Source organism: Drosophila ficusphila, unplaced genomic scaffold (genome assembly GCF_018152265.1).
Source record: "Drosophila ficusphila isolate 14025-0441.05 unplaced genomic scaffold, ASM1815226v1 contig_412, whole genome shotgun sequence".
NCBI classification, from domain to species: Eukaryota; Metazoa; Arthropoda; class Insecta; order Diptera; family Drosophilidae; genus Drosophila; species Drosophila ficusphila.
Genome location: NW_025064326.1, coordinates 6271277 through 6294189, shown reverse-complemented (window position 1 = coordinate 6294189; position 22913 = coordinate 6271277). Strand labels below are relative to the sequence as shown.

The following is a 22913-nucleotide window of genomic DNA, read 5'->3' as shown; positions in this document are numbered from 1 at the left end:
TCGGGCGAATATAGCAAGAATGACGAGCTTGGAATATACGTACACAATTAACCTAGGCTGGTTTAAGCTACGCAAGCAAGCACACTACAAAATATATAAGTACTATACTTAAATTTGTTGTTTTTCGCTTAACAGTCATTTGCATGTCACTGCAACACAAAAGGAACTCTCACTTTTCACTTCACTTCTCGGGCCTTCCAAAATCCTCAAAATATAACAACTCGTTTGTACAAACAATTTATCGAACCTCCGAACGAACCAACTGGGGTCCATTTGAATCAATAAGAATAATTATTCTTTGCGCAGATATAAAAACGTTACCTAAATAGAAACACTGGGTTTTCTTAACTAAAAATCAAAGGCTTTGCGAAAGAGGTTGTTGAGAGCGCGCTGTTTCTTCTTGGTGGTCGATGAGGTGGTGCTGCCACCACTGCCACTTCCGCTGCTGCTGCTCGCCAGACCAACCGACGTTGCATTGCCATTCCCATTCGGGGTGATGCGTCCCTCCCCGGAGGACAGAATGGCCTCGCCCAGTATCCGAAAGGAATTCTGCGTGGCGGTGTTCGTGTTGAGGGGAAAATTGACCTCCGACAGCGATGAGCTGTCCAAACTTGCGCTGGGCAAGCTCTTGGAGGCGAGCTTCGCCTGCTGTTGCTGCTTCTCGCCGCGCTTCAGCCGGTACCACTCCCAGGATGTGGGCTCGTGCACCGAGTGGCTGTTCTTGATGCCGTTGAAGCTGTAGCCCTTGTTTTTGCTCTTGCTAAATGGCGACTTGAAGAATGCTGGCGAGGACAGCCTTCGCGACTTCTTTGTCCCCTGCTCTTTGCCCGTCTTCCCATCCACTGTGTCCAGTATTTGGTAGCCCGAAGGTCCTTCGGGCATGAATTCGTTGTAGGCCAGATCGCTGGTGGGTATAAAGTTGGCCAGATCGTCGTCGTCCAGCATCAGGCTCTCGTCGAAATCGCTTTGCGTGGCTGGCTCTTCGGCTAGCTGATCCTGCGTGATGCTGGCTGGCGCGGATTCCTGGCGCTTAAGCGCCATTTGCTGCAGCTGCTGATGGGATTTCTTTTTGCCTGCTTTGTTGGAACTCTGCTTAATGCTTTTGAGGGTGTCTGAAAGGGAATAACTTGATAATACCTTGCTTTAATCGAGGATTTCCCTATCCAGTACTCACCCACATCAAAGAACTTATCCGTTTGCTCGCCACAGGTCGTCTCAGTGGTGTCCAGGCTGTTGTGCCAGGAGTGCTTGGCTCCCTTGCGCCGGTGCAGGGAATTCCGGACACCATTTCCACCGCCATTCGTAGTGGCACTTAGCATATTGGCTGCTATGTTATTGTTGCTGCCATAGCAAACGGATATCTTGCGCTGCCTGTTCGGAGGATCCTGCTCCTGCAAGTTGCTGTCACCGCACTCCTTCAGAATCAGCATGGCCTCCTCGCTGGGACGCCGTTGCTTTGGCGTCGTTTGATTCGACGACATCTGTTCGTAGGACTTGCGGCGATCGAGCTTAGGTTTGCTGGCCACAGGTGGATTGCCACCTGGCTGATCCTTCTTCTGCAGCAACTGCTGCTGCTGGCGGCGCAGCTTGCGATAGTAGACGGTGCCCAGGACGAGCATGAGGAAGATGCCGGTGCCCACGATGATGATGACCAGGATGCAGGCCTGCACTTGGTAGGACAGCGCTCTCACCTCGCCGGCCAGCTCCGCGCTCTGCTGCTGGTAGAGCTGCTCCTGCTCCACATACCGCCGGCTCTGGTCCTCCAGCTGGCGCACCGTCAGCGTCTGTTGCGTCAGCGTCTGCTGCAGCTCCTCCACCTGCTTCTTGTAGCGCCGCGATAGCTCCTCCAGGTATTGTCCCGACAGCGACATGTTCCGTTCGAGCGCCTGCGGAAGACAAAACACAAAAAGCGTCGTCCGACGACGAGTTGTTAGCAATTGTTGTAGGAGGAACACTGAGAGAAATATGAGCAGATATTGCTATATCAAATATTCTGCCAGCAAAACTATTTCAACAAAACTATATAAAATGTATTTCAATTCATATAATTACTTCAGATGTATTTTAAGAGTTTTTATGCCCTAATATCATTTTAATTAAAAGCTGTTATAGTGCCATATTTGTAGTATTTATAATTAGTTATATTTCTATTTTTATAGGGGGTTTTTAATTTATTTAATTTATGATTTCTTTAATTTATTTAATTTATGATTTCTTTAATTTAGTTTTTTCTTTGTGCAGATTTAATATGGCTTCAAATGGATTCGCATATGTATATTGATGACGTCGGTCGGCAAGGTAGCGAATTGGCTGGCAGAACTGTTACAAGGATGAACCACCGCACAATCCTTGGGCGGTGTCCAAAACGGGAAGTGGCTGCCGCTTGTAATGAGCAGCCAGCACGCAAGTTGACTATAAACAACTCACGAAAAATTGGGTGCAGAAAGACGAATGGGTAATACCCTTAAAAAGTTAACTTTGGTTCAACCAACACTTCTTTCAAGACTAAGTTTAATATTGGTTATAATTATACCATTTAAAAGGATTAGAAATTATACACTCAATTATAATATTTATGTAAATCCTATTTTAAAGAGTATAAAGAATAGTTTCATAAAAAAATCCTTTAAAAAGAAAACGTATTCCATCTCTTTGATGAATAATTCTGCTAACACCCGGTTATAAGTACAATTACATGATTCCTTGCAAGTGTATAATTTAGCCCCAGTCTTCCTGCCCCCCACTTCATCCTGCGTGGGCGGTTGCCTAGCTCTTCTAGTTTGCCTGTTTGTTGGTTTCTGTATTTCTAGCTACGCCAACTGATGACGCACACAAATGGGCGGAAACCCACTCGAAAGGGAAGCTTGGAGCACTCACCTTTATGCGATTCGATAGCCTGATGAACACACTCTCCGACTGGGCGCCATTGGTTAGCTTCTGCTGTAGATTCACACCGGATCCGGTGACCGGAACTCCTGCTCCAGTGGCGCCTGCCACTCCAAGATTGCCGTTGCCGTTAACCACAGCGGCTGCAGCGGCAGCTGCTCCTCCGCCAGCGGTAATCGAGGCCACTGTGGTGGTCAGCAGATTGTCAATACTCTCCCAGTTGGCCGGATTACCCTCCTCGATGGCCAGGTCATTGGCTGCAGCTTCACTGGATGATAGTGGCGCATTGGTGGTTGGTGCATTGATGGTCGACTCCACATCGCTGGGCTCCAAAGTTGTCGCTATTGTGGGTTCCGGAGGAAGCTGCACTTTGACCACCACTTCCTCGGCTTCGGCAGGCACATTGAATATGTTCACATCGGCTGGCGTGGAGTTTGTGGTGGAAACGGTTTCACTGGAGGCCGCCGACTGGTCTTCCATTGAAGGCACTTCTTTGCTGGATTCGGTCACCACAACCTCGAGACTTGGAGTTGGCGGTTCCTTCTCGGGGATTCTCTTCGTTGGACTCTCCTTGCTTCCCTCACAATCTTGACGAACTCCCGTAGCTGTGGCATTATCCTGCAGCTGCTCCGGTGGACTCACTTGGTGCTTCATGGCTGGCGGCTTCGATTGCAGTTGATCGGTGACATTCTGCTCCGCCTGGATAACCTTGCACATGGCTCCAATGTGTTCCGCTGGCAGCATGCTGAGAAAATAGCTCTGCTGCTTGCCCATTTTACTCGAGAACTCTGAACCGATTAAGCTTATGCCGAACTCCTCCTGGCACACGCGACTCTGGAGGAGATCTGTCCTCAAACGGCTGAGGCTGAGGAGCAGCTGAAGCTGCTGGAACTGGCAGGACAACAGGCTGTTGATCTTCTCCACCAAGGTGCTGTTGCAATTGCTGCAGCTGTAGGCTCCAAAGGCGGGCGTTTGGCAGAGCAGCGACTCCGCTGACCATTTCAGAGCCTTTGTGGGCTTCACCAGCACTTCGGCTGCCTTTTTCACCATCTGCATGACCGCATCCGAGGCGCTCTGGAAGATGTTGCCACCACTGCCCACCGTTGCCTTCTGTTCCTGCGCTCCGTAGTCATCGTAGAAGTCATCCAGATCATCGCTGGGTCGAATTTCCGTTTCGAAAGCCTCGTATTCGGAGGTGCCAAACACTCGGAACAGCGAGAGTGGGCAGAAGTGCTCCTTGGCATAGTGCGAGCTGATCTCCACGCGCACGAATTTCCCAAACAGATAGGGATGCAGTTCAAAGGTCTGAACGGTTCGCTTGTCCTCGGCCGCAAAGCGACCCACATTGCTCCACTCTCGTGTGGGAAATCGCTTCGAAACGGCAACCGTGAAGTTTTTCGGCGACGAACTGAACAGCTCAAAGTTGGCCATGTCCACCTTCTGCGCCTGAATGGCCTCGCACAGCTCCACGACGAACCAGATTCGATTCTCGCAGGTGCTCAGCATGTACTCATCCTTGGACTGGGTGAGCACATGTTCCGGATGATTCGATTCGGCGTTGTGGGTGATGATCTTAGCTCCGCAATCGGGCGAAGCGTAGTTCTTGGAGCGCAGCTTCAATGTCGGCGGCTTTCCACTCGACGATCCAGTGTTGTTCCTGCGCTGCGCCGAGTTGTTCACCACCTGTTGCTCGAGCTCCATGGCCTGTTCCCGGCTGGCCTCCGCCTCCATTTGCTTTTGCGCCCACTCGGAGAACACGGGCATGGGCACCTCCTCGTTGCCATTCGTCAGATTGGCCGTGGCCTCTGTGTCGTTGGCTGCCGGGGATCCCGGCGATCCTCCCGCTGGCTGCAGCTCCTCACTCGTATCGTTGCCTTCGCCAGACGAAGTAGCTTCCTGTGTGGCTAAGCCATCCGATTCGATGCCTCCTCCGGGATCGTTTATCTTCGGCATTTGCTCATCTGAAACAATTAATATACGTAAGGTTTTTAATTAGATTTGTTCGAATATTATTTCTATTTGAATAGTTAGAATAATGTGTCGAATAATTAGTCTTATCCAAAAGCTCTATGTACAATATCTATTTAAATTCAAAGGCACGAAATATATTGTGGATGCTATTCATCATATTAGTTTGAAAACCTGTATAATTTCTTAGCTGTTTTTAAATTACAATAATAATTAATATATTAAATATTCATAAATAATATTACTTGTTATTCAAGTTATTTTAAATCTTACCCTTTTGAGGCACTTCCTTGTCAGCCTCAAATAATTTCTGAGGCGGATCCTGATGAGTGGGCTGCTGTTGATCTGGCTCCTCATCACTGTGGTTTCCCGCTGCCAGCTGGGAATCTTCCAGGATTATCGACTCCAAGCGGTGCTTCACTCGATCCAGAGGCAGCTCAGTGACTGTGACAGTCGGCAGCTCCGTAATAATCTCTGGAAAGCTAAATCAAAGTTGTGAAATTAATATCAAAACATAAAAATAAATCTTCAGAGTTCTGTATTTATAATACATGAAATATATAAAAGAATAATATCCCACCTCATAAACACCGTTGATATGGCTATTATTTGCGAGAACCATATAATCCAGAAGAATATTAGAAACATGGTCAGGTTTGTTTTCAGCTTTTTCAACTCACAACAAATGAACTTCATAACGAATTGTAGCAGCATTTTTCTTACAATCAATTTTTTTGGGGCTCTAATTGCGGGCGATAATCAATTTGTTTAAATACGTATTGGTCGTTGATCAAACAACCACAGCTGTGACCCTGCTATAGATTTAATATCTCACTCGCCTGTATCCGCGCAGCAAGTGAAAACCGAGATACCAGCCACGTTGGAATTCTATCCAGCTGATTGCCGAGAAGCAAATATCTAGAGCAAGCCATAATACTCGACTGACTGAGGTGCAAAGTATGTAAATATGGAAACAAAAACTCGCACTCACAATGAGAACGTTTTGTTTTCACTTTTTTTTGTACGATTGAACTCGTAACAGCTGTGAAAAACTTCAGCATGAGGGGAACTTTAAAAGGGGGAGGCAGAAAAATAAAGCCAGACATCATTTAGAGATCTCGAGATGTCGATTAGCACTCGTGATATCGCATATTTATGAGTCGACTTGTATTTAATGGGAATTATTTTAATTATTCTGGGGAATTCACAGTTCAAAGAGCTCTCCAATCTGAGAAGCCAAATTTCAAGACAACAAGATTATAAATAGAAAAATAATTTCCCAATTTTGTCATTTTCGGTGGCTGCAGTTTTGCAAAAATAAATTTTCCAATTATGTTGAATATTTGTGTAAAAATGATTTTAAGATGCTCGTGTCAGAAAATATCTGACAGACCAAATGTAAAAGCCATCAAACTAATTAACCAGACTGAAAAACATTGTGCATCATACTCTATATATGCCATTCAAGGAAATCTGCGTGAGAACTGAAATTGTGTCAAAAAGGTGATTTTCAAAATATTTTGGGGGCGTTGACAGTTTATAAATAAATTGATCAAATTATGTCAAGTTGAAAACGCGATAAGTGTAATTAATTTTGGTTGCGATAGCCAAAATATACTCGTCGTTCAATGTTTTACGAAATTTCTTGGTCACTGACCGCTTTAAACAATTCTTTTTTTTGGCGATGTTACGGGCTTGAATAAATTCTGTATATGTATATAGTAGCTTTATTGCATTCATATATTATGTCATGGCTGCAGCTCTATTGTTGCCTATAAAACCGCATGCACTTGCGATTTCCTGCTTCTTTATCCAAGAGATTAATACGCAATCAGATTACTTTCTTTTCTTTCTTTTGGTTTTCCCATTTCCGTCACAAGAATAAAATGTGGATTTGGTATAAGAGAAATTATTTATCCGATGAAAACGTATTTGCACAGTCTGTTTTTATCTAGACAGTATTGTCTTATAATTCCTATAGACTTATGTGCTTAGTATAATTTTTATTTTAAATGCCCCACTTTATTTGGTTTTTAAGTGGATTTTTAAATTTAAAATGGGACGTCAAAACTCTGCACAGTTTGTTTAATTTTGCATTTATACAAATTGTTTTATTGGTCAACAATTTGTCACTAAGTAAGACAGAAATAAATGGTTTTGCCAACAAATCAATCATTGCAATGTGAGCAACTATTTTGCCCAAATACACAATAAACACGAACTCGAGAGAACAGAAAATAGTTTTAACAACAATGCGCTTTTGACATAATAAAAGAGCAAAGCAAAAATCACAAATGCAATTGAAATGTAAGTAACTGACCTAAGCAAATAAAAAGTGTTGAGTGGGTAACATTTTGTATCCTCAATTGGGTATTATGTATTACTATTTGTTAAAAGGTTTACAAAGGTAGTAATTAATAGAAAAGATGATGCTTGATATTTGCTTATAAGAAAGAGTTTCTTGGGAAGTTTTCTTCGTGGATTTATCTGTTGTTAAACTATATTTCGAACATTTTTTGAGATACATCGGCATCTCGTCTTCATCTCATCTCAAATCCTACGGACCGGAAACTTGAGCTGACAGCTGGTAGAGAAAAAATTAAACTTTTGAGTGGTCTTGGCCCACCTCGAATCTCTCAAAGCGTCACGAAGCAAAGAGGTTCGTAAAAAGTGAGAAAAGGCATTTCGAGGAGCGACATGCAACAATTAGCGCACATTCGTATGCATTTTTATTACATAATAAACCAGAGAGTGTCTATCTACTGGCAAGCAGCTTACTTAGCTCATTTCGCAGTTGTTTCGTTTAAAGATCCCAAGCTAATTAACCGAAAATTGCAACGGTTAGTTCCTCTTTCTCCGGGTTGCAGGAAAAGTGTATCAAATAGGTGCTATACCAACGTGTTAAATGTGTCCAATTCGCCAACTAAAAAAAGGGGGCGAGAGACTATCCTATTTCCAGCCGGGCCAACATATGTAAATGCACCTCTTATAGCCAAGTATTCTATAATAATTATTGGCTTGCACCGCGAGGCATGTCAAAAACGCCCACAATCCGCCAAATTCGCAAGTCCCCAAGAAGGAAAACTCCCCAGCTGGCTGGGCTTATACATACCATATATATTTATTACTTGTCTGAACAACAACGCAAACGCAAAGTAAAGTATTCAAACTGTCTGCCTGGGCAGTAAGTCAAGCCATGAAAGGCATTTTGGGTTAACCTGGCCGTTCCGGCAGTTGCGTTTTTCTTGACTACATATTTTTTTTTTTTTTTTTTTTGGATTCGCCAACTTGTCTACACGTTTGTCAGGAATTTCTGGCTTTTCTTTTCGGCTCAATTTTGAACAAATTAATAAATGCAAAATATTCCAGCAACTATGTGAAAATTGCTTCAGTTTTTCAGCGTGTGAAAAGTGAAAAGATTTTATTGGGGCAGCACTTTGGAGGAACTCTCGCTGATATTTCTGGGTGAAAATTTTAACAAGGAACTGCAGGCTATGTTATAATTTGAAATTCCTAAGATACACTTGTAGTCTGCAAAATATTCTGTAAAATTTTAATTACTTTTTTAGGAGGTATACTAAAAATGTTTGAAAACATAAGGTGATAATAAAAAATAAAATAAAAGATCCTTACTATGAAAAATATTTACTAAAATTTAAGAAGTCCGTATGTTAAATCAAAACACAAACGCTAGAGCCAAAGATTGTGCATAATTATGATTGCAGTTTTCAAAAAATATAAATCTTTATATGTCTGGACTGCAGCCAAGTAGTATAAATCGTTATTCTCGGGCAGCATTGAAATACCTCACGCACATAAAATCGCAGAAAATCGCAAGCACATATTTTCGAATGTGGGAGTGTTTACCCGTTTACAATTATTATAGATAGACTATCTAGTATTTGTTCCCCACAAACCTTGCGACTTATTTTGGCTCTCCATCAAATTTGCACAACTTTAAGTGGCTACAAATAGTGATTTGATGGACAAACTAAATTATAAGCATTTGGTGGCGGTTAGCCTAATGGCCATCCGGTTGGCAGATCAAACATTAACTGAGCAAAAACCCCAATCAATATTGCCACTTGGCAAACAGAAGGTGTTGGCGGAAATCATTGCAATTAAGAGCTATTATTCATATTTACTCGATCGATATGCGAAATCAATTTTAGTTAGACTAGTTTAAAAGGATTTTAAACACGAAACATGGATAGTTTTTAAGGATAACAGCTGTGATTTTTGATAGGTAGTTGCAAGTCCTTTAAATGTTTTTTCTTTTGATTATACCATACAGAGAAAAAATATAATAATTTTCCTAGACATCAAAGTCAGGCTTATGAGTTTGGATATAGAACGGAAATTTTTTATTTAATACAATATTGTTTATTTGTTTATTTATATGTTATATTTTCTCTCTGAAACGGCATTTACTTGATATTTCCAAATTAAATCAAGTGTTTTGTGAAAAAGTGCACTGCAGGCACCTCCACACACACACACACACGCGATAGCGTTTGTTAAGAAGGATAACAAGGACTCTATATAGTAGATTCGACTCCGATTCGCGATCCCAAACACCCAACGACGGGAGGATGAGGATGAGGTGGCACCACCGGCGAGGTAGCGGAGCGCACGATCGCACCACTGGAAATCGAAATGAGAACTGAACGTATTACGGAGTCGGCTCTAGGTAATTGTGGTCCAAGTGTGCAGATATATTTGCCGCCATATCTCGGAGAGCCAAAGCCAAACAAGCTCAAGCTCCCCGAGACATCGGGAGAGTCGGAAAGAGAGCATTACCTCAGCAAAACTGAGACACCAGCATCGCCATCGCCATCGCCATCGACACCGACATCTCGCAATCATCTTGCACTTGCAGCTGAGAAGCTGCACTCACTTGCGGCATCGACTGCATTTTACCGGCAAACTTGTCGCACAGCTTCCCCTCTTCTCCATCGCCCAAAAGAAAATCCAAATTGATGGCCAGAAAGGAAAGCCCCTAAAAGTGCCAAAGCTTCAAATGCGCTCAGGTGCGAGTAGATCATTTTTCAAAGGCACCTTCTTGTGGGAGTTATATAAAAGCACGAAGGAGATATAATATATAGTCAGTAAAAATAATAATTCGCCATGCATTTATATTTTAAAGGCCACTCTTGTTTAACTAACTATTTATTTGGTTGTCGGTTTCAGTAAATTTAATTGGTTTGGTTCGCAAATGCCAAAAACATTAAAACTTTTTTATTTTCAATTAGTTTTGAACGAAATGCCATGAAATGCATCCCCTTTTCGAGTCATTTTCATTGGTTGAATTGAGATGGGCAGTTAAAAAAAGCTTATGAAATAATAATAACTTATGCGAAAGTCACTTAAAATTTTATTTTCATTTTGCAAGGAGCTCAAGGCTTTCCACCCACCACGAAGCGCTGGAAAAAAGATTTCCTTTGCGCAGTCGCAGCATTTTCCCATTTCCCACATTTTTGTGGGCCGAATAAAAAGTGCGGCGTGTTCCTGGCCCGGGGACACAGCTGCATTTGGGTGGCAAAAGGTGTCGGAAACGGCTTTAGCCCCCACAATGGAATGGAACCCCGATCTCCACAGCCAGATCCCTCCGCACAGGAAGCCCGCTGGTCTGGGGGTTTGGCCCCGCCTTGTGACAGGTTTATGTCTAAATCTGTTGGCCAGCCAGGACCATTAGCATGCAGCGTGGGCCAGGTCCAAAAAAATAATACTGGAATACTATATATCCTCATGCAAATATATATAAGAGCCAGCTATATCTACCAGCTATAGAGTCTGGGCTTTATGGTTTATGGCCGGGCGATAGCGATCGATGGCTCGACAAAGACATCAAACCAATAAATATGACCAAATATTTAGCCGGGCATAATTGCAAGTGCAACGGAAAGTGAAATTGTTAATCGTAAATTTGCAACGTGGGCACAACGGACAGATTGCGCTGTTGGCCAAACAAATAAGGTCTATAAAATCAAATTTGCCTGGGTGAAAGACATAGCCACAGTGCCGCCAATTGTCTTTGATGCGTGTGTGTTTAGCAATTTGTTTTGACTCCTTTTGTGCAACACACAGCAAAAAGGTTACGCGGGCCAAAAGTGTCAATTGAATTGAACGATGCCAACGATGCCAACTGCCGATGTTGCAGTTGCAACTGCAACTGCTGCGACTATTGCTGTTGCTGTTGCACTTGCCGCAGCAGCGCCATTGAAAGATAAACACTTGTAATGCGAAAGTGTTTTCGAACCCAAAGCGCTTACACAATGAGCCATACCAACATCAGCAGCAACAGCAGCAGCAGCAATATCGCCAAGTGCCACAATAACAGAAACTCTGCACCGGAAACAACCTTGTTGTTATTTGATTCATTTAAAAATATGTATTTCACTTTTATGATTTTCAAATTAAAATGGTACTTAAACTATTTGCAGCATAAACCTCCTTTCTGAACTAAACTTTTGAAGAAAACAACTCGAAAATAAAAGGATCTTTATGTGGGTAATATTTTTTCTTTAAGTAGCAAATAATTTTAAGCACTCTTTGAACGCCTACACTTTTAGTTCATTTTTAAGCCCGTGAAAAAACATTCGCAATTAAATATATTTATTATTGTTTGTTTTTAAAGGCCATTTTCCCCTGTGTAACTGCAGAAAACACTAGACACACACACGAGTTGTTAAGTGGTTGAAGTATTGGCAGAGCATTCGGTTAGGCGGGTGGGTGGATGAGCGGGTGAGTGGGGGATAATGAAGGAGAGGGGCTCTAGGCCTCGAAGAAAGTTGCAACTGCAGCTGGGGATTTTATGGGACTTTTTCTGGGTGCCTTAGAGGGTGGATTCCAGTTCAAAGTTTAGGTCACAGCAAAGCAATTGAACTTTGTGTTAAGATCGCTGTAAAGATCTTCGATCGGCAGTTAAGATATTGCCTGTTTTTATGCTTTCCGCATAGCATGTTTATAGCAATGTAGATGGTAGTATCTTGAAAAGTTAATAATCATAAATGATTTAGTACCCCTGCTGCCTAAACACAATAAAAACTAGAAAACTTCAGCTAAATATAAAATATTAATAGCGAAACTAATATGAAAGTACTATATACTAAATTATAAGATTACAACATACCATTTTTAAACCAATTCAGAATTCAGGAATCTAAAATATGCAAACCCCCACTCCTTGATCTATTTCGCTTAAAAATTCCTTCACAACTCAATAAGCCTTAATCAAAAGTGCACCCAAACAAACAGTTTCCACAGAAGAATTTCGAATTAATTTGTTTAACAACAAAAAGCGAATAATAACTCAAAGTCGCGGCAGCAGCTGCCTTGCCTCTCCTTTTCCGCCCGCCCTCCCACTGCCACCGCCACCCACTTCCCCCCACAATCCCCGCAAAGCCACCGCAGTTGAAACACCTACGCGTCTCAGACATTTTTCACTCCGCACGATGCCAAAACGTCTACACGTCTACGTCTATGTCTGGTGGTCTCTCCACCTCGCCGGGTTTTTCGCCAGATAATCAGTAACAAATAACAAATGCAAGAGACCAAAACAAGGCGAGCAACAAGACATGAGAGGAAAAATGCCGGCAGAAACCGGCTTTTCACAGACCCTCTCTCTCTGTTTTTCAACAGCGCGAGAGGTTTTTTGTTTTCCGATTTTCATTAGAGAGGCGTCTAAATAAATGAATGAAAAGTGGACACAATGCAACCAAAAAAAAAAAAAAAGGAAAGAGAGAAAAATGCGAGAGGTATGCCAGCAAAGAAAATGGACAGGTGAAGGCGGACGACAGCGGCTTAATCGATGCAGTTGAACGAGATCAGTAATCGGCGATCAACCGGCGATCAAATTGATTGACGAAAGTCAATGGGCGCACGCTCACAATCAATTAAGTTTTCGGACATTGAGGCGAGCCGATAAGATCGATCATTTCATTCAGTCGTGGGAGAGGATAGTTCGTTTGTGCCGCTCGTTGAGCGATCATTGACAGCAGATCGGGGCTAGTTTATATTTTATATATATAAACCATACCCACGATATAATCCTCCGAAGCTGTAAGTGCGATAGATTTGCATAAGTGCCAATTGGTTGATCGCCGCCAACGATCTGTGAATTTTGTGGGCAAGTCCATAGGAGACACAGAGAAAAAATATTATATATTTGAGCAGCTAGATCTTTCTGGCAAGTTCTACTGATTTTTATAATAATTTTATCTTTGTAAATTCAACAAACTTAATAAATGGGAACCTAAATGTTCTCCCAAAACAGTAAAGATATTTATCAATCTTTAAATTTTTTCCTGTGCATCTACGCTCTATTGTACGTACACACATGATAATAGTTTTTCGCCAAGTTTGATTACTCTAAACAAGATCATGAAGCATTTGAAAGCCCAAATTGTAAAATCTCTTTCGAGAGTCCTTTGCATCGAAAGTGAAAGTAATTCCCCGACCAGCGAAAGATTCGCTAGCCGATCACCTGCCAGATACTTGGATACTACACACAAGCTATATACATATGTACATATATGTATATATACAGTCTCTGGCAGCAAATGTGTGAAATGTCTGGAAGGCCGAAAATGGATTTTGATTCTGTTGGCTGCGTGCTACCGACGCGGCTGGAAAAATTTATTTATGCCTGTCAGGAGGCGCAGGCGAAAATGGTTCGAGGAAAATGCAAAAAATGAAAGTAAATTTCGTACTGATAAAGCCATTTACGGGGCCAGACAGACACAAACATGACATCAAATCGAAGCCAGCTTTGATTCGATCCCATTTAACACTTTTACCACCCTCGATAAAGCCGCACACTAAAATTCGAGTCGCCAGCGATATGAAAATATGTGCAACGAAGCCTTTAAAGGATCTGTGGAAAAAAACATTAGTGATCCGATACCTCGTAATGGTGGGGTCTTTATTATAGTTGGGGTTTTATAAAAATATACGCTCGAACGAGGCGACATAAAAACAATAATTATTGAAGTAATTTTCCATCTATTGCAGAAATAAACTATTTAAGAGCCGTCAAAATAAAATGATCCTTGTTTTCAATTAACTAAATAATCTCATAAGTGCCAGGTATATTTTAGTTTCGAGAAGAAACAGGTTGCATTGTCTTATCGCACTTTTTCTATGCCACTTGTGGCACCCACAGTGCCAGTGCCTGCGAATCGTAAACCGTAGCTGCGTTTTTCTACTTTTTGGGATGAATGAAATGGCCGGCCACCAATAGATAGGCCCAGACTGACTGACGGAGGAGGCATTTAGAAAGTACACTCACGCCGAGGAGGCGGCGGTGGGGGAAAATAAATTGAAAAACTGTAAAGCAAATTACCGGCAAAAGGCATTGTGACAAGACAACGCGTGGGTGATCGCCGAAGCTGGAGCTGCAAACTGCGCTGGATTGGAATCGGTATGGTATGGTATGGTATGGAAATGGTATGGAAATGGCGTTGGGAACGAACAGGCACTGGGCGATCGCGTCTGGACAGAGACAGTTTCGTATATAATTCACATATAGTTTGGCCCCCGGTTACGAAATGCCCGCGAATGAGTTATTATTTTGAATATTTTACCACATGTCGGTTTAACTGCTAAGACCTAATAACCCCACAGCTATATAAGCCCCTAAATTGGCGAAAGGAATTTCTCAAAATTGACGTGTTATCTAAATCAAAACAATTATGCACTGCCCCATTAAAATTAATAAATTAAATATTCTTATTTTAAGTCAATCTAAGACTTAGATTCTAAGTCTTTAAAAGATAAACCAAAACGGGATCAGTGCGCATAATTTGAAGTTAATTTTTTCAAGATTCCAAAAAATTGTAGAAAGGTTACCAAACTGTTTTGACCAATATCCGTAAACACAAATAAACAAATTGCATAAACTATTTTCTAAAACGGTAAACAAATACTAAGGCATATAGAAGAAAACACTTAGCAACTTTCAATGTCAAGTTCGTATTTACCAAACGAACGATGAGAATGCACATCAGACAAACTGTGCCGATCTAGAACTAGATAAGATAGCTGATGTGTTCGTGCTTGGCGCCTACAAATGGCTATTAATAAACCTCTATTACGTAGCAGGCCATTACTGCACTTAATCAATATCAAGTTGCGGGGGTAAAACTCTATCAATGAAACGTAAACAAATGAATGCGGTTTGTAAACTTTGTATTACTATACTATATAAAGCGTACGAGTAGCACATACAACCAGTGGCTGCCAAGCAAAACAATTATCAGCAGATTTGAGTGCAAATGCACAGTGACAAAGATTAACGACGTGGCGTTGTCGCGTGCAAGTGAGTAAACAGAACACTGGGAAACGCCTGAGAAAATATTAAAAACCCAAGCCACGTTGTCGGTGGAAAATAGTATCAAGTAGCCCATCGATAATCATATTATTGGACAGTGCTATTAATAGGAGACAATAGCAAACCCCAGCCGAACATTTAACGGTGACCTTGTCAGCGAGCAAACGAGTGAAAGGCTTCTTTGATCTTGCCCAGATGTTGATGGGCTGCAGCATGTGAACGAACCTAAATCGTGCCCGCAGCCCCAAGACGTGACAACAAAAACACAAAGAGCTGATAAAAATTAGTAAGGGGGAGACCACATCCCCTATTTACCAAGTGAATAACTTTATTACAGCTGATAAGAGCACGAGTTGTGGAAGAAGGCCAATGCCAAATAATTTAATCTATTTTCTTTAGCTTCACAAAATAGACTTTCATTAGCAATAAAACTGCTATTTCAACAAAATAAATTTGGCTGAAGAGAAAAATCTTGGGGAGGCGGGAAGATTGCATTTCTGGCTTGCAATACAACTTTTTGCTATACTTTTTTTTATCTACCTCACATACTCAGTTCAGTATCTTTATCTTTTTCAGTTTCTTTCTTTCCCTGGACTTCGGAAAATAAATTAAAATGGGAATTTGCTGTAGCCCTCATGTTTTATTCATGTTCAAGTTCAAGCGAATAAGTCACGTCAATTGGAACATATTTTCGTATTGATAAGTTAAATTACGCCAGCGGGAAATAAATACTTCCCCTAGAAACTTAAAAAAGAAAGGCACGTCAGCGGCTAAGAAATACTTATCAGAAAAAACCTAGTTGCTTACTACTACGTCAAGTGCATCGCACAGCAGCGGTGAAAATAATAGTTTAAGTTTAAAAAATAAAAGAACTTGACAAATTTACCATAACCAAGAGCGTTTTCTGAATCACTAATATTTTTGGCTAACAATTTTTATATAACAGCTAATCGGTTGACCGCAAGTGTAGATCAATAAACCACTTACCTTTCTTCCGCCGGCGGTTTTTTTTGTTTTTGTTGCTGCAGCTCCGGCGATTGCGGCTCCACCTCCAGTTTTTTTGGTGTCTCTAATTGCTGCGATTCACTAATACTATGCACTTTACCGGCACTATTTCCATTATTATAATTTACTTGATTATTTGGCACTTGGGCGGTGGATGAGGGGGCGTCATCATTAGTTGCTAAATCGAATTCACTAACATATTCACTAGGGCTATTTGCCGTTAACGCGGGGTGTTTTTCCACGGGCACTGACGTGTCCTTGGGTTTTGGCCTGTTGCCAGTTTTCGGCTCCCCGGAGGAAACAGAGGCGATGAAGGGTTCACCTCCATCCTTCAAGTCTGATGTAAGAACTCCTTTGTCGAGTGGCGGAGGAGGAGGCTCCGGTTTTGGTGGCGCCGCCGGTTCTTCCGGATTTTTGTGATTTTTTACAGATGCATCCGTTGTTGCCTCTGCTGAACCACCATTGTTACTTTGTGTTTGTGCATCTGCAGCTGCCACATTGTCGTACAACCAGAAACAGCAGCTGCAATCGGAAAATCCACTTAGAAAATCGCATTTTGTACTCAGTTTCTTGTTTTCTCACCTCAGCAGTAGATTTATGTACATAAAGCGCACTAAATGCAGTCGAATGTGCATTGTTTTAGTCGCTATAACTTAACTTAATCCTGGTTAATGCCAAATTGGCTATTTTACTATTTTTGCAAACTGACTGGCACACGTTCGCATCGATTGCTAAATTATACATCAGCCTAACAGCGCTTTTGTCATGGGTTCCGTAGGAAAATAATATAATTTAGCGTCACTCGAACTCGATCTAAACTCTAACACGTATCCAACATTATGGAGTTGGACCTAAATAATAATAATAAATTAAAAAGCGCTGCAAAAATGTCAACGCGCACGTAAAACAACAAAAAACTGGCGATGGCCTGGTCAAACGATAGGCGGGCTATCGAAGTAGCAGTTATCGGGAGTAGCAGTCACGGTAATCAAGCGGCCATGGCTTCCTATCGACTACACTGGTGAGAAGGAACTTTTTGGAGGTGTTTAAAATTGATTTACAAATTTTCTTTATTTCATACCAGTCGGTAAATAAAAGTAAAGCAAAGAATTGTGTCAAATAAAAGTACACATTTTTTTAAATATATTTTGTAAAATTTCTGACCTTAAAAAAACTTGTACGTGCGGTTGAGTGTTATCGATAAGCTTTCCATACAAGTGTTTTTGTTTGTCATATCGATGCAAGTGCAAGGAAGTAAATCAAAACAAAAAGGAAATAATTGGAAATAAGCCTAATAATGTCTTTTCTGCGCGGCTCCGTGAGCTATGTGTGGTGCACCACAAGTGTCCTGGGAAAAGGAGCAACCGGTTCTGTCTTTCAGGTGAGTTTGACCGACTGCATACAAAATTTTCCTTCTGACTCACTTTCTATTCCGAATTTCCTTGTTTTCTTAGGGGGTCAACAAGATCACCGGCGAATCGGTGGCGGTAAAGACCTTTAATCCTTACAGTCACATGCGCCCGGCGGATGTCCAGATGAGGGAGTTTGAGGCACTGAAGAAGGTCAACCACGAAAATATAGTGAAGCTGCTAGCCATCGAGGAGGATCAGGAGGGGCGAGGCAAGGTTATTGTGATGGAGCTCTGCACCGGGGGCAGTCTCTTCAACATTCTTGACGATCCCGAGAACTCATACGGATTACCGGAGCACGAGTTCCTGCTGGTGCTAGAGCACCTGTGCGCCGGTATGAAACATCTGCGCGACAACAAACTGGTGCATCGCGATCTTAAGCCGGGTAACATAATGAAGTTCATCTCGGAGGACGGACAAACCATCTACAAGCTGACAGATTTCGGTGCTGCCCGAGAACTCGAGGATAACCAACCGTTTGCCTCGCTTTATGGCACGGAAGAGTATCTGCATCCCGATCTCTACGAACGTGCTGTTCTGAGGAAGTCCATCCAGCGTTCCTTCACCGCCAATGTAGATCTGTGGTCGATTGGCGTAACTCTTTATCATGTTGCTACTGGCAATCTACCGTTTAGACCCTTTGGAGGCCGGAAGAACCGGGAAACCATGCACCAAATAACCACAAAGAAGGCTTCTGGTGTGATTTCCGGTACTCAGTTGTCGGAAAATGGTCCTATTGAATGGTCAACAACCCTGCCACCACACGCACATCTTTCGCAGGGCTTAAAAACCCTGGTCACGCCTCTTTTAGCTGGCCTGCTTGAAGAGAATAGGGAGAAAACCTGGTCCTTCGATCGGTTCTTTCACGAAGTGACACTCATCTTGCGCAAGCGGGTAATCCATGTCTTTTTCACCAATCGAACCAGTTCCGTAGAAGTATTCCTGGAGCCCGATGAACAGATTGACAATTTCCGAGAGCGCATCTTTCTACAGACTGAGGTGCCGCTGGAGAAACAAATTCTACTGTTCAACAACGAGCATTTGGAGAAGAAGGTTACTCCAAGAACCATAGGCAAGTCGCTACATTTTCAATAATTTTTTGCTGATTGTAATGTTGTGTGTGCCTTCCAGCTAAAGCATTCCCTGTCACCACCACGGAGCAGCCCATATTCCTCTACAGCAACGATGACAACAATGTTCAGTTGCCCCAGCAATTGGATCTGCCCAAGTTCCCCGTGTTTCCTCCCAATGTTTCTGTGGAAAATGACGCCAGCTTGGCTAAATCCGCTTGCAGTGTTGGCCACGAGTGCAAAAGACGCGTTGACATCTTCACCTCGATGGATATACTCATCAAGAAGGGAGTGGAACACTTTGTAGAGATGCTTATAACCACAATAACTCTACTTTTAAAGTAAGTCAAATATGGCTCTTTTATTTTGCAACTGTATTTATTGATTTGCATTGCAGGAAAACAGAGAGTTTTGATAACTTGCTTTCCACTGTGATTGATTACGCAGATGTTGTGCAAAGCATGGCCAGAGCGGTAATTAATTAAATGTTATTTTAAGAAAAATATTTATACAACTGTTTTACTTTATTTCAGACAAAAGGAGATCAGGAGCTTAAGACTCTGCTGACTGCTTTGGATAATGTTAAAAGCGACTTTGATGGAGCCGCCGATGTGATCTCACAAATGCACAAGCATTTTGTTCTAGACGATGAACTCAAGTGAGTTTAAGAAAATATGTTTAAGAATATAAGCTAAATAAATAAGTATATATCTAACAGTGACCAATGGACATCCTCTATGCACGGCAAGAAATGCCCCTGTAAAACCAGAGCCAGCGCCCAGGCCAAATATCTTGTGGAACGTTTGCGAGACTCTTGGCAGCATTTGCTTCGAGATCGTGCCACTCGCACGCTTACCTACAACGATGAGCAGTTCCACGCCCTTGAGAAGATCAAGGTGGATCACAATGGCAAGCGCATTAAGTCGTTACTTTTGGATAACGTCAATCCGACAGTGGCTCAGATCGCAGAGTGCCTCGCGGATTGGTACAAGTTGGCGCAGACCGTGTATCTTAAAACACAAATCCTGGAGAAAGATGTGCGAGACTGCGAGCGAAAGTTAAATGGCATACGTGACGAACTTTATCACGTTAAATCGGAGCTAAAGCTGGATGTGGACACCAAGACCATAAACAACAATAACCAGCTCGCCAAGATCGAGGAGCGGAATCGGTTGAGAGTGATGCTGCAACAGCAACAGGAAGTTATGGCGATCATGAGAACAAACAGCGAGAAAATAAGTTTGTTTAGCAAACTGGGTATTGCAAATGGGGGCCTTGAAAGCAGTTAGCTTGGCAAGTCGTGCATATGAAAGAGTATTTTATTCGCCTATGTTTACCTTGTAAGTTAAAAATAAATTTATGATTTTATATGAATTTTAAAACCGAATCTGAAGTTTTTCACTCATGGTCTTGATTTGGCTTTAGAAAAAATGTAGTCAGTAAATTAAGTAGGTAGGTGATTTAATAATTTATTTGATCATGCTGAAATACAATTTAATTTCCGTTAATAGTTAATTTGTTATTGTAATTTAACTGTCTATACATAAAAGCGGACTAGACTTCATGGCACATACAATTTAAAAAATTTAATAATGCCCTATGGCTAGAATGCAATGTATAATTAATTATTTACATTCTCTAAACAAGATTACTTTTGACGATACTGATGATGGTTCTTTCGTATGTTGGCTCCGTTGTTGTGAAGTCGCTGGGAATGTGATTTTGTCGGAATATGATCACCGGCACCGGCATCGGCTCGGCGAAGTACTTCAGCATAAGATAGGTCTAGTTTTTTAAGTTTATGTAGATCTTGAGATACAGTGTTATGATAAAATTCGACTCCGTTTAGTTCTATTACACGTCCACGGGAAGTTTGGGGAGTATTCACGTTTTTGTTATAGATTACCATTGGCGATCCGTTCCAATTGCTCGAGGAAGGAGTATTCCGTCTGCGATGGCTCCGATTGAATTCCGCATTCAATGTATCCGTACACATTTTTGAGCTGCCCTGACCACCACGACTATTCGAGGCAAGAGGACTGTTTCTGGGAGTGAACTCCCGGGAGTTAAATATTTCGATACGATCTCCAGGCGAGCTTTGGTTTCGGTGCTTTCGTCGGTTCTTCTTTTTAACCCCAACACCGACAGTTAAATATTCGAGGGGTTCACGTTTCAGTGGAGTAAGTACCTGGCCATTTTCCTTGAACGGTTTTGTATTCGGTTCGCCGACAGTCGTTTCCTTAGAAGAGCTATTTAAGAGAGTAGATTGCGTAAGTGACGATTGGCATTGTTGGTTTCGCGCTTCGAAAATGTGTTTTTTGGCTGTTTTGCGTTCCAACTTGGTAACGCACTCGGACATTGCAATGGACTGGTTCGATATAACCGAGGACACGACGCTCTGGGTGTCGTCATTAAATTCATCTGGAGATTCTTCTTGTTCTGGTGTGACTGGCGGTACTTTTGCCGGTATCAAGGGTAACCTTTCTACCACCTGTGCGTCATCATGGAGGGACGGTAGTTTGTCTACTTCGTTATTCTCAGCTGCCTTTTTGAGCACTCCAAAGATCTCCTTGAAAAGTTCTCGGTACTCCGGACGATTGCGGAAATGAGATTCAATGGGACTGACATCGTCATAAATACTAAACTTACAATCGTTTCCATTACTTATTGAGCAAAGGAAGAAACTAGGGCGCTCGTCAGTTTGTGTGCACTTGTTGCTAGTTTCATCCGAGAATCCAGATGATGTGGTTTCTGATTCCGAAAATTCGGTTGGAGTGCGCTTTCGTGTGTCCATCATGAGGTCTGCAGATTCCTTTGAGCTATTGACAACTATTTCTGTTTTCTTGCTTTGACTTAATTCGTTTATAGTTTTGGCCTCCGAATTGGTAGCAAAGTTGTTCTTGACGGCATTTGAGGTTCGTTTAACTTCCACCAAAGCCTCATATTTTTCGACTAGGTCTCGATACGGATTTGGTTTGTCGCTAGCGTTAAGGTTAAGATCTTCGGGAATTCGGAAACGCTCCTTGTAGTCAACTGCACTACTATCGCACTTTGAAGTGTTCTCGCTGCAAGACTGTATACTTCGGTCGTCATCCTCGTAAATCTCTTCGGTTGGTGCAATGGAAGATTGGTCGTCCATATTGGTATTACTCTCGTTTATATCCCGCAGACAACGACTACACATTTGACCTTGTCTCACGTCGTCAAGAAGGGAGAACTCTTCGTGCATGGACATTGTTCCCTCGTTGGCACTATTTTCGAGTAATCGAGTTTGTAGACCCTGGTTATCTTGGATGATGGTTACCAATTGTTCCTCCAATTCAGTGCAACGTTGCTGTTCCGCCAGAAAATCACGTTTTATAACCTCCATTTCGCTAAGCAGTTTTACCAATTCCTCGTTTTCTTCACCCTTAGCAGCGGTCCTCTCACACATTGTGGCATTATTATAGGACATTTCCTCAAGACTTGTTGAATTCGCAATTGCCTGAACGTCTAGCTTAGAAAGGTCCAAGTTCTGATCCTTACATAACGATTTGATGCTGTGACTGGAAACGGAACCCTCGGCTGAATGCTGCATTCTAAGACGCTCCTGCTGGTATTGATCGACTTTTCGTCTTTCTGTGCTTAGGGATTGCCTTGCATCGCTCAAAAGTTGATTGAGTTCCTCACATCGCGCTTCTAGGACTTCGGTATTGGTTGTTAGGGACTTGATTTGCTTCTTATCACGATTCTTTTCCATGTTAAGTCGCTGATTGGCACGTTCCAAATCCTGAATACCGACTTCCAATTGCTCATAAACTTTAAGCCGTGAATCATTCACCTCGGTCATTGCATTAATATGCTTACGCAGGTGCAATATTTCAAGTTCCTGTTCATCCCCCTTAATTTTGTACTCCTTGATGAACGTTTCGAGTTCCTTATTGCGTTCTAAGAGGGTTTTTCCAAGTTCGGCAGCTAATTGTAGGTCATCGAGCATAAATTGTGATACGTTTTCACTACCAGCCATACCGCGATTGGATTCCTCCATCTTGGGACTTTGGAAGCTTCGGCTTTATGCAAAAACTGTTAAAAATAAAAACAATAAATCGATTTTAGTTTATTTTTCAATAAAGCTTCCGGGGAGAAATCAAGATTACTTGTCAAATGTCCTCTCAATGGTGGAAAAGCAGCTACAACAGTAACTTTTTTACTGTTTCATCCCCAAAAACAAAAAGTATGGTATTGCAGCGACTGCAAAAAAAAGCC

The 22913-nt window shown here is 42.1% G+C and overlaps 3 protein-coding genes across 5 annotated transcripts; 1 reads left to right on the top strand and 2 right to left on the bottom strand.

Moving 5' to 3' along the window:
• Nucleotides 1-221: 221 nt before the first annotated feature.
• Nucleotides 222-17119, bottom strand: LOC108089875 (SUN domain-containing ossification factor). Of its 3 annotated transcripts, none has more exons than XM_017188329.2 (6): nt 16772-17119; nt 16172-16711; nt 5128-5336; nt 2878-4847; nt 1175-1886; nt 222-1112 (listed from the first exon to the last, which is right to left on the bottom strand). In XM_017188329.2, the coding sequence occupies exons 1-6, from the start codon at nt 16822-16824 to the stop codon at nt 349-351; spliced, it is 4248 nt and encodes a 1415-aa protein (XP_017043818.2). In that variant the 5' UTR covers nt 16825-17119; the 3' UTR covers nt 222-348. The 3 variants fall into 3 exon arrangements, with proteins under 3 accessions (XP_017043818.2, XP_017043819.2, XP_017043820.2); XM_017188330.2 differs by lacking the exons at nt 16172-16711; nt 16772-17119 and adding exons at nt 5435-5596; nt 9286-9514; XM_017188331.2 differs by lacking the exons at nt 16172-16711; nt 16772-17119 and adding exons at nt 5435-5456; nt 5535-5583.
• A 271-nt stretch (nt 17120-17390) lies between these two features.
• On the top strand, nt 17391-20055 carry LOC108089876 (serine/threonine-protein kinase TBK1). The gene is made up of 6 exons (XM_017188332.2): nt 17391-17570; nt 17644-18670; nt 18730-19009; nt 19066-19141; nt 19202-19326; nt 19387-20055. The coding sequence occupies exons 1-6, from the start codon at nt 17487-17489 to the stop codon at nt 19955-19957; spliced, it is 2163 nt and encodes a 720-aa protein (XP_017043821.1). The 5' UTR covers nt 17391-17486; the 3' UTR covers nt 19958-20055.
• A 57-nt stretch (nt 20056-20112) lies between these two features.
• LOC108089986 (cerebellar degeneration-related protein 2-like) lies at nt 20113-22910 on the bottom strand. The gene is made up of 2 exons (XM_017188486.2): nt 22805-22910; nt 20113-22730 (listed from the first exon to the last, which is right to left on the bottom strand). Exon 2 carries the CDS (start codon nt 22693-22695, stop codon nt 20317-20319), a length of 2379 nt encoding a protein of 792 aa, XP_017043975.2. The 5' UTR covers nt 22696-22730; nt 22805-22910; the 3' UTR covers nt 20113-20316.
• Nucleotides 22911-22913: the final 3 nt, after the last annotated feature.